This window comes from Salvia splendens, chromosome 14 (genome assembly GCF_004379255.2).
Source record: "Salvia splendens isolate huo1 chromosome 14, SspV2, whole genome shotgun sequence".
Classification (NCBI taxonomy): Eukaryota; Viridiplantae; Streptophyta; class Magnoliopsida; order Lamiales; family Lamiaceae; genus Salvia; species Salvia splendens.
This window is the reverse complement of record NC_056045.1, coordinates 17,894,809-17,907,020: the sequence shown is the minus strand read 5'-3', so window position 1 is coordinate 17,907,020 and position 12,212 is coordinate 17,894,809. Positions and strand designations below refer to the sequence as shown.

At 38.0% G+C, this 12,212-nt stretch overlaps 1 protein-coding gene across 1 annotated transcript; it reads right to left on the bottom strand.

The window, feature by feature from the left end:
• Positions 1-6,406: 6,406 nt before the first annotated feature.
• On the bottom strand, positions 6,407-9,838 carry LOC121764020. The gene is made up of 5 exons (XM_042160114.1): positions 9,656-9,838; positions 9,498-9,578; positions 9,318-9,400; positions 8,627-8,829; positions 6,407-6,613 (listed from the first exon to the last, which is right to left on the bottom strand). Exons 1-5 carry the CDS (start codon positions 9,826-9,828, stop codon positions 6,545-6,547), a joined length of 609 nt encoding a protein of 202 aa, XP_042016048.1. The 5' UTR covers positions 9,829-9,838; the 3' UTR covers positions 6,407-6,544.
• Between the last annotated feature and the right edge of the window lie 2,374 nt (positions 9,839-12,212).

Here is a 12,212-nt window from a genome sequence, read left to right as displayed (position 1 = left end):
CTTTGCCCACCCAAAGGTCATTATCTGAGTTCGGGATACAGATTAGAAGATTTGTGGTTGAGTACGAAGATCATCACGTGGAGAAGGCGCAAGCAATCGTCGATTCTTTAGAGAATCAGACCGGTAATCCTAAACCGTAGAATATCATGAATTAGGATTTTAATTCCTTAAGCATGATTTTTGTGCATTCTTGTATGCAATTCAATGTTTAACATGTGAATCAATTAATCCCATAATCGGTCAAATAGATCCATATGTATGATTTATTTGTGAATGCATGACTTCCGCTGTGCAAGGGGCACCAAACCCCAGCAGTTTCTTGCTTGACATTTCTCCAGAACCACATCTAGGTGGCGTAGACAGGAGTCAAAAGAGTCTCCTAGACGGTGAAGTTGTCCATGAAGATATCTATACAATCTTCGATCAAATCAGAATAAATGCTCATCATGCAGCGTTGGAACGTTCCTGGAGCATTACACAAACCGAACGGCACCCGCCTATATGCATAGGTTCCAAACGGGCAGGTAAACATGGTCTTATCCTGGTCTTCAGGATCCACATAGATCTGGGAGTAGCCGTTGTATCCATCCAGAAAACAAAAATATTGCTTCCCAGCCAACCGCTCCAACATCTGGTCGATGAACGACATGGGGAAGTAGTCCTTCCTGGTGGCAGCGTTCAGCTTGCGATAGTCTATACACATCCGCTAACTAGTAACTAAACGGGTGGGTACTAGCTCGTTCTTGTCGTTCTTCACCACCTGGATCCTCGATTTCTTAGGAACCATATGGACTGGACTGACCCACTCGCTATCAGACACTGAGTAGATAATTCTCAATGACAACAACTTCGAGATCTCCTTTAAAACCTCTTCCCACATATTCAAATTCAACTTCCAATGTGGCTCTCGGGTTGCTTTAGCTCCTTCCTCCGACCTGATATGGTGCATATACACATCTTGACTTATTCCTACTAAGTCTGTCAGATTCCACCCGATGGCCTTCTTGTTCTTGCTCATCACAACCAGTAGCCTTGCCTCTTGTTCCTCTGTCAGCTTGCTGTTGATAATTACTGGAAGTGAATTCTCCTCCCATAGGTAGGCGTACTTCAGACTGGCTGGTAACTTCTTCAATTCAACTTGTGGGGGGAGTGTATCTGACGACAAGGGGTTTCTCCCTAATTCGTCCTCTTTCTCTGTCTCTAGCTCAATAGTACCTTCTGCACTGGTTGGTAGCTTAGCACTTGTGGCTCCCGCGAACTCTGGTTTCAGACATAATTCCTTAATGGCTTCCTCGTCAGTCAGCCCTTGGCTGCTAATCAGGTCACACCGCGCTGCTGCTTCTACATCGGCCTGTTCATACACATCTAATGCTTGGAGCTTTTCCTGCAATAATTCAGTCTCAAGAAATTCTTGGACGAGGGGGTCAATCACATCAACAAGAATCAATGCATATTGTCCCCTCAGCCATATCTATAATTGTCTTAGTTGTTCTCAAAAAGGGTCTCCGTAACAATATCTCGCTAGACTCCTTATCTTCAGGCTCACTCATTCTAATCACGTAAAAATCAGCTGGGTAAGTAAAATCATGCACCTTTACCAACACATTTTCCAACACGCCCTCAGGGTTTATGCACGACCTATCGGCCAATTGGATCAGAACCCTAGTGTTTGCTAACTTCACCCCTTCAAACGATTATAGATCGACAATGGCATAACATTTATAGATGCCCCTAAATCACAAATCGCATGCTCGATTATAACATCTCTAATAGTTATGGGCAAAGTGAACATACCTGGGTCGGCTCTCTTGAGCGGCAGTTTTTCCTGCACAATGGCTGATGCTATTCCTTCCACCACGATCTTTCCACCCTCTTAGGCTTTCCCTGCTATGAACTCTTTAATGAATTTTCCGAATGGTGGTAGCTTCATGGCCTGGAGGAATGGTATGGTGACGTCCAGCTTCCCGAAAATGGATAGATAGTCCACGGGGTCCTCCTTCTTTCTCTTTGTCACAAAGCGGTAGGAAAATGGTTTCTCCCCCTTCGTCCCCTCAACTGGGTCCTTGGTAACCTTCGTGGAGTTTCCCTTTGGCATTTCAGGGGTTTGAGGTTCAGCTGCTGGTTCTGTTTCTTCAGGGCCATCTCTCCTAGGTGGTATATCCTCCGCATCTTTCATTCTGACAGACTCTTCTCCCATGAAAAATGGATCCTCCATCTGAGGCAGCGGCCTCTTCAGTTCCTCTAGCGAGACAGTGTCACCAAAACCCGTGTGGTTGTCCCGTTGGGCTGAAGATTCACCCGACACCTCCACCCTACTGGGTTCTCCCACAGGTCTCTTCATCTCGGGTCCCTTGTACGAAGTTCCGGACTGCGGCATGATTTTACTCATGTTCGCCTTTTCTGGTATGTGGACTGTAGATGAGAGCTTCCCTGAATTTCCCTTCATCGAGTTTGCCAGCTGGGCTAATTGCTTGTTCATCATGTCCATGTTAGCCCTATGTTCCTTCTTTGCACTTTGCATCCCTTGCACCACTTCGTTGTTTAACTGCAAATCATTCCTCATACTCTGCTGTGAGACAAGTAGCTCCCCCATCATGTCCTCCATAGATCTTCTTGACCTGTTAGGATTCTGGAATTGATCCGGTCCTAGTTGGTGGTGAGGGTTATACTGGCTATTAGGCATCTGCTGGTAGTACTTGAAGTTTGGTTGGTAAGTAGGGTTCGACTGGTTTTGGTTAGGTGGATATTGGTTGTACAAGGTAGGAGGGTTATGCTGGTCTTGGTGGAACTGGTTCTGGTTCTGTGAGTGTTGGGGACCTTGGTTAGGTTGGTTCTGGTAATTCTGGTAATTTCTTTGGTGGGGTGGTATGTAGTAGAGCTTGAACTTGGGTTTTGCGGGTTTTGGTTTTGGGAATGGGTGGGTGGTTGTTGCTTCCTCGTTGGCCAATTGGACTGGTGGTCTGGGTTTGCAGGGCCACGGTAGGAATTTTGGTTTTGAGGGGGGTTATATTGGTTTTGACCTTGGTTCTAGTTTTGGTTTCCATCTCCCCATCGAAAATTTGGATGGTCCCTCCATGGTGCTTCTCGATGCTTCCCTGGGTTCCAACTCCCATTGGGATTCCAGTGCCCTGCCGCGTTAACTTGCTCCATGTTATCCAGATCGCTCGGCTGATAATAAGTAGGACTCTGACCTCTTGGTTCGGCAGCTTGGCTGTTCCCAGTTGGAGAAGTTGGTGTGTTCTTTTCTATTGCACTTAGGAGTACCTTCTCTAGCTTGTCCATTCGCAACTCCAATTTATCCTCATGGTCAGTTGACGAAGCGCTCACCACTCATTTCCTATTGTAGCTGTCCTTCGGGTTGTCGTAAGCCCTTTTTACATTCAAAAGTTTCCCGAGAACCTTCTAAGCCTCACTGACCCTCAACTGCGGGAAACCTCCTCCGCCTGACGAGTTTGCTAGGTCCTTAGTCTCCTTGTTCATTCCCTCAATAAAGGTGTGATAGATCTCCACATCAGATATGCGATGGTTGGGACATGCGTCCAAAAGACTCATGTATCGCGCCCAGTAGTCGCTCAGGGGTTCATCATAGTCTTGCCTTACGCACGATATCTCCTTTTTCAGTGCACTCTTCTTGGTTGACGGAAAGAACTGGTCCAGAAAAGCTAACTTGAAGTCGAACCAAGTTCTGATGGAGTTGGGTGGTAGACGCATGAACCATGTGTTCGCTTCTCCCTTCAAGACGAACGATAAGGCCTTCAATCTGTAATCATCTTCACTCGACCCTGTTGGCCGCCTCTGCGCCTTACAAATCTTACAGAATTCATGAAGGAACTCGTAAGGTCCTTCGTAGCTCTTCCCGCAGAACGTGGGTAGAACTGCTATAACATGTGGCTTAACATTGCAGGTTGCCTGCCCTTGGGTGACAACTATGGCCTGTGGTGGTTCTCCATCGGTGTGTGCATTCAGCGATCCGATCACTGGTCATCTTCTATTAGATCAACCATCCTTCTCGGGTTCCCTTCTGACTTGACTGGTGCTACTGGCTCCACTTCCTCTATGATATCCTTGTCCTCGTCACTACTCGTGCCTAGGTCAGACAAGGCTGTCGGCAGGCCAGAACGAGTGGTAACAAGTATCGATCCTCGTGGGAGTATCTTCGGTCTCCACTGCTCAAAGGCTGAGCTCCTTCTCATAAACTGAAAATCAAAAGAAAGGAAAAATTATGAACAATATGTACGCCAAAGTATCACGCACAAAAACACGTAAAAACGTCATCCATCCCCGACAACGGCGCCATTTGAAAGAGCAGATTTTTCTAGGGTAGTGGTGCGGTCAACTGATCAGGAGGATATCCCAACCTAGCTGAGTCGTTGTCACGACAGCCTAAACCTGGTATCAACAAAAATTCCTCAACCCACTTCTATTGGCTAGTATAATGGATGTACAGGTCGAATCCCACAGAGATGGACACGTCAGAGCAATTGCATTGATAATCTGGAAGGTTGGTTTGTTACCACACTTGGGTTGAGTTTTTATCTAGGCATGGAATTTAAGAAATCTACTCTACTGACCAGTGGGCGTGACAATTATCGGCATTTGGCGGTGTACGTGAATATGTAAGACAAAGTGTTTTAGGGACATGTGAAAAGTGGAATGTTACTATAAATGGCTAAACAGAATAACATGAGATATTTGGTGGTGCAGGGCTGTCACTGTCAGGTCTATAGGATTTCTGAAAATGACAAAAAGCAAAGGCAACTAAAAAGTGAAAAGTGGTCCAAAAAGCAGAAAAGGATGTTGTCTTCACCACCAAGCAACACAAAATCTCAGCAACTTCATCTACTCCATTAATGATCAACAGAAATCATGCAACAACATTAAACTAAAATGAAATTCCATAATCAAAAGATCAAACGGCAGTTCTCAACTTACGCTACCAAACACGCATGCAAAGTGACAGAAATTTCTTGGCTACGAACTCATGCAATTTCCAGATTCAACCCATCAACAAATAAGAAAAACACACAACATCCAGATCTAACTAAATCACAAGAATTTCTTACTTAAACATGCAGATTCTACACTAAAATTCCAAATCTATCTAAGCAAGACAGAATGAACATGTTGCCACCCATAAGATGAACAAAAAGCGAGCAAACTTCATTAAGAGCAGATCCAGATCAGAATACTTCAGAATCCAAAAGACAACTAAAATTACGAAATATTCGAAAGATGAAACAACTAAAGTTAAGCTAAGAAAAGCGATTAAAGATTGTTTTGCCCCACGGGCGATGAAACAGTGTTTCTGCTACGATGCTAACTGGCTGGAACGGCTGTGAACTTTCTCCGGCGGGTGGCCGGAATCTTCAGGTGACCAATGGCTGTGGCGAGGAATGAGAAGTGTAGGAACTAGACTGCTGCTGGAACTAAGGAGATCCGAGATAGAGCTTTTCGAACTAGAGTTAAGTGTGTAGTGAGATGATGATCTTCTTGGTAATGGTGAGTAGTCCGTTCTCTCTCCAAGTGATCCTTCTGTTTATAGGGTGGCTTGCCCTCACTTTTAGGGTTGACTTTCCTCGTGAAATGTCTCTTTTTCCCCTGTGTGTAGTTGGTCATTCCTGACAATCCTTCCTTCTTCATCTCGAGCCTTTTTTGCATGCATCCTGGCCAGTATTGCACCCTTCTGGCGCCCTTTCCATCTGAATTGTTTGACTTCTCTCCTACTGGTTTGTACCCTTTTTCCAGCACACTTAGGCAACTTTATTGCAGATAATGCATATTAATCACATCATACTGACCAGTAACCAAGGCCTAGAATACGACTTATCAACCGTCCACGTACTTTTAGATTTATGAGAATAATATAATAAGATGGTGTCCGGTTTCCTAAATAAAATAGTACTCCCTCCGTCCCATTGAAAATGACTCACTTTCCTTTTTTTGTTTGTCCAACCAAGGTGATCCATTACTAAAAATGGAAACACCTTTTATCTTTACTTTATTCCCTCTCTCGTATTGTACTCTCTCTACTTAACACACAAAATAAAGCTACATAAAATCCGTACCGCCCAAGAAAGGTCATATTCCTAGGGACGGAGGGAGTACCAAGATACAATTTAGGATAGAGTTATGAGATTATTTTGGTCAAAATGAGTTAGATATGACTAATTATCCCATACTTGTCCATCTAAGATTGAGTTGTGGTATTGAATCTCATGAACCAAGCACACTACATATTTAATCTTGAGATGCAATCTTGCAAACAAAACACCGATAAGTATAACAATCATATTTGATGTTCGATACAACATTGCAGTTTCGAATACATAGGACACTGAAACTCTCATATTCACTGGCCATTAGTAAAAATAAATTGAAGAACAAATACTTTTTAACTGGAAACTTATTTAAGAAAAAAAAGATAAATTATTATTTTCTTAAATATTTTATAACAAAAACAAGAATGAAAACATAGAGAAAAATACTGCCATCATATATTGTTGCCACAAGAATCAGCTATTTTGATATGGTTTAGGGTTTACACCTATTTGTCGTCTTGATTTTTACCACCTTTCATAAGCACCCCCTCTATCTCCTCTTCCACATCCTTTACCTGCAAAAAAACGAATACCGTTGCTTAAATTTGTGGGAATATTTGACTAATACTCCTTTATTGTTTGTGAATAGGAGTTCCGTTTTCCATTTCGGTCCGTCCATAATTAGGAGTCCTGGTTCACTTTTATTATAAATGATATTTTACATGTCCCACATTCTACCGACCCATTGCACTCACATTTTATTTAAAAATAATACATACAACCCATATTCCACTAACTTTTTTTCACCTACTTTTCTTAACATTTCTTAAAATCCGCACCAAAAAGAAAATGAGACTCCTATTTGCAGAAGGAGGGAGTATAATATAAATTTTTTTTGAGAAAATAGTTACTCCATGTTTTTTCATTAGACTAATATAATGTAATACTTTGTCTGTAAAAAAATAGTTACAATTTTTTCATTTTGATCAGTAAACTAAAATAGTCCTATTTTTCATTTATGAAAACATTCTCATTACTTCTCTCTCTTTATATATATTTTCTATATTATCTTTATTTTTTCTTCTTTGTCGCCCCTCCTTTATCAATTGTATAAATAAATTTGTGATATCCATCAATGTGATTTTTTTTGGGACAGATGTTATTAGAGGTTTAATGTCCCACATATATTATGAGAGCAATTAGTACGAGGTTTATAAACTGAATGAGTTATCTCTAGTAATAAGCTAGTTTTCTAAGATGAGTATCCTATTTGATAATGATATGTAACGTTGGTGCTTTTTTAGAGCCAAAACAACTCGTAGTATTTTATGCGAAAGACAGTCATGACCAACAAGTACATTTGACCAGAGCCGATTCAGAGTGGTGGTTGGACAAAGAACACGTTGTGGCCAACGTGGCATGGCCAACAAGAACTCGGAGGTGGCATGATAAGGAATCAATCGTGATTAAAAAGGACATTGACCTTTGGGGGGGTCGATTGTCACATACTCAATGTCCCACGTTGATTGTGAGAGCAATTGGTGTTGAGTTTATGGATTATATGGGCTTTCTCTTCTAATAAGCAATAAGCTACAATACTAGTAATTTTTTAGGATGAATTCCCTTGTTTAGTTTGTAATAGTGTTCTTGTTTAGTAACAGTGTAACAAATGTAGTAAGAGTCCGTTCGGTTTGTAAGATTATATCATGAGATTAAATATGTATTCATGAGTTTGAATTCCACAATGTAATCATAGATGGATAATTATATGATAATTAATCATAGCTATCCCATTCAATTAAAATAATATCACAACTTAATCCTAAGGTGATGTTCGGTTTCCAAAATAAAATAATACCAAGATATAATATAAGATTGAGTTGTGAGATTATTTTAGTCATAGGGGGTTAGTTATGACTAATTATCCCATGATTATCCCTCTAGGATTGAGTTGTGGGATTGAATCTCATGAACCAAACACATAACAAATTTAGTCCCGGATACAATCTTACAAACCGAAGACCCCTAAATGGATTATCATATAATTAGTCATAACAACCGAACAACATGTAACTATATTATTATATCATATATATGGTTCATAGTTTTTAATAGTGCATATAAGTTCTTATTACATATAGCATCGTGATCAATGTATAGTATATTTCTTTAAAAATAGTATCAGAAGCCATGTGCGGATATATGGGACATGTGAAGTTTCGATACTTCCTGAGTATTAATGATCAATCAAATTAATGTAGACCTAACTAAAATCATCATCATATGGTACTCGTGGATCTCATGATTGACATACTGCAAAATTCATTATAGGAATTTAAACATTACAGCTATTTAATGGAGTAGTAGTATTTAATAATTATGGCAAGTCTCCTCTTACAAACACATTATTTAGTGTCACAAAGTTGAAATTGCATCGGAAAATTTTGTTAACTTTATTCGCGGCACATGCATTAATTTTAATAAATAGATAAATCATCTACTCTATCATGTCGAAGAAGGCATCAATCAAATTAAATTGGTGGATACTCATGATAATTACTAAAAAAGAAAAAGAAAAATTAAGTTACCTTGTGAATAATGTCTTCAGCTTTCTTGGCTTCCTTAACAGCAACTTTAGCAAGATTTTCAAAAGATTCGAGTGCCTTTTTGAGCTTGGAGTCTCCGGGGAGCTTCTCCTCCACCTCCTCCACGATCTTCTCCGCCTCCTCCGCCATCTCCTCCACCATCTCCGTCACGTGCTCCACCGTATTTATGGCTTGATCGATTTTGCCTAAAAGAATTAATTCAGACTTGACCATTATGCATTAGATTTATATATAAACATACATAAGTAGATTGATCATATATTGTCAAATAAATCACGAAAAATAGTTAAATTTTGATTTGTCCAAACACTTTTTGAAACTGTAATGTGAATCACCAGGTTTCACAATTTCACAATTATCCCATACGTCATTTTTCCTGATGAAACACACGATGATGTGGCAACAAGATTTCGCAACTATCCCACCATCATTTCTAGGTAAACCATACACGTTATTATGTGCCGTCACCATTTTATCTACGTAGATAAATCTGGCTGCCACATCATCGTGGATTTTATTGGGAAAACACTGTATGAGATAATTGTAAAATCCCGAAACTTAGTACTTTATCATTTCAATTCAAAAACATTTCAATTCAAAAAAGTATGAGACAAGCCAGAATTTGACTAGTTGTAATTTATTTGGCAATTCGTCATAGTTTTTATACAAAAACCTTTTAGGCCTATCAGAAGCCCTCCCTTGTGACCAGCTGCTGGAAGGATCACGGTTAGTAGAACTCCCCAAAGCCATTTTTTCCTACATTAATTCACACATATCACATAAATTTCAACAAAATTAATAATCGTTTTTCTAGAAAATCATATCTCAATTAAAGGCATAAATAAAATATTACCACGGAGAGGAGGAGGAGGAGGAGGAGGAAGGGCTCGGCGAAGAAGAAGACGACGAAGATGAAGAAGCCCGGGGTCGAAGGCTGCCCGTAGAGTGACAATAAATTTAATTTTAGAGTAATTCAAAATAGTGTAGGAGAACTTTGAAATTAAAACATACCTTAAAATTTGGTATTTGGTGTTCAAGTTTAAGGAAAGTGGAGGTAATTCATCACTCTTTTTCAATAGTTTGATGGGTGGGAAATTGTTGATTTTGAGGAAAGTTGTTCCACCATTGTTGAAGTAGCTGCAACTGCCTCTTGATCCAGAATTTGTGATTGTATTAATGGACATGATTATGATGTTTCTGTAAATGGCACATCAATATTATGCAATGTAGCCTATATATACATATAATAAGTATGCAATCATGGGACATATGTGAGCTGGAATTTCGCAAATTACAACCTACTGTTTAGTTTTTTATTTATGTTCATTTTTTGGGTAAGATACACTAACTTTGCTTTGATTTGGATTTTCCCTAAATTTTGTGAATTCAATTCTCAAATACAGAGTCATAGACTTTACATAATTTTTTATTTTGCCTTTTTATCACTGCGATGAAATTGAAATCGACTTGATAGCTGGAATTTGTGATTGAGGTGTCAACTAAGGTTTACAATATATATGGATCGGGTCATTATCAGTTTAACCTGATAACGATCCTAGCCTAACACGAATAGATATGATAAGAAAATTATGAACCGAAACAAAAATTTGATCTATTATCTTTAAATACAAACACGAACCACATATAACATAAGCCCGTTAAACGAAAATGAAATTTGGAGAAAATTATAAATAATATGAACTATGAGCACTTAATTAAGGATAAGATATGAAATATATATAAAGAAAGGGAACCGTGCTGCCGACTTTCTTGCAGGGAGGGGGCGCAGATCCCTGCCTTGTCCTTCTATGATTCAGTCTCTGCACCTCAGTACCTGAAGACACTTGTTAGGTGGATCAGACGAGATATTCTAACTTCCGCTTCCGATGTAGAGATATGGATTGATTTTTTTTGTTCTGTCTTTGGATTCAAGTTACCTTTGAGCTTGGTTCATGTTTTGCAACAATATATTTTGATTTTATTAAAGGGTTGGGGGTCTGCCTAAACCCCGCCCACACTAGGTGTTTTTAATTAAAAAAAATTAAAATATATGTGACAATTCCAAATTGAAAAAAAAGTATCGTAATCCGGAAGGAGTACCTAATACATTGTAACTACAATTTCGAATAAATCACTAAAGTGGATAAGCCGATCTCATTTTATGAAGAGAAACGTTATTTTCAGCATAACATTTCTCTTGCATTTATGCACTCAATTTCTCCCTTATTTTCCATCTTGTTCTATCTCTACTATTTTAAATCTAAATAATTATGTTAACTTTTTCTAACAAAAAAATTTAATAAAATAAATTTTTTATTTATCCAAAAATTTATATAAAAAGATCAAAAAATTCTTTTATTTTCATATTTATTTTTGAAATTTTATTAAAACAATTTGAGTTTTAATATCATCAAAAATATGTTGATTAAAATACCAAATATTATAACGTATGATTTATTCCAATTATATTTTTTTGTGATAGTTATATTTATAACAAATATAGTGCACAATATATTTGATAATAAAGATTTGCAATTATTTTCATCGAAATCATAAAAATTTTTGTAGTACTATTATAAATTGATACTCCCTCCATTTTTTTAAAAATAAAAACATTTGAAACGACACTGGTTTTAATTCACAATTTGTTAAAGTAAGAGAGAAATAGAAAAAAATTGATAAAGTAAGAGAGATGGAGAGAAAAAAGTGGTAAAGATAGAGAGATGGAGAAAAAAATTAATGATAGTGGATTATAGGGTCCACTTTATTAGTGGTATAAGTGGTAAATAAATTGATGTATAAGGGTGTAAAGATTTCCTAAAATAGAAAGTTTGAAAGTTGCTATTTTTAAGGAACGGACTAAATTGGAAAGAGTTGTTATTTCTAAAATACGGAGGGAGTATTATATATAGCTATTTAAATTATGAGATTTGGCTTAGGATGGTAATCAATTGTTAAATAATTAACTATTACTAAAAAGAGAAATGACTCGACTACTAAGGAACGTACTACAATGACAATATAACTCCACTGCTGTGGAATAGAGTGAGTAATTACTATTCTCTGATATGTTTATTAGTGTTAGGGCTGAAGATCCGATCAAATCATCTAAAACAAGACTTTTCCTCACATTCCATATTTTATCTGATAGTATAAAAAAAGATCACGTGGTAATTAGATTAAAATTCATGTATGACTAATGAGTTTGACATAAGATTGGATGAAGAAACTTATAAGTCATACACATGTAAGAATATTTGATTAGTTAAAGGTTGCCTAATATCTCAAGTTGCCTAATTTCTTTATAATATTTTTCACATGCGATGTAAACGCAAGATGTATCATTGGCTGACAATTTTATAAGTTTAAGGCATTTTCATAATCATTGAAGAGGTCGATTATTTAAGTCTATTCTCGTTATCCTCCTCTTGCACCTTTAGGGCAACCCATAACCATCATGTTCCATTATTGTATCCAGGCACGTCTTATAATTAATGTTATCAATACGTACGGGATGAAATCAAATGCAAACTCTAAATATTATACAAATTTTAGACTATAGTTTGGA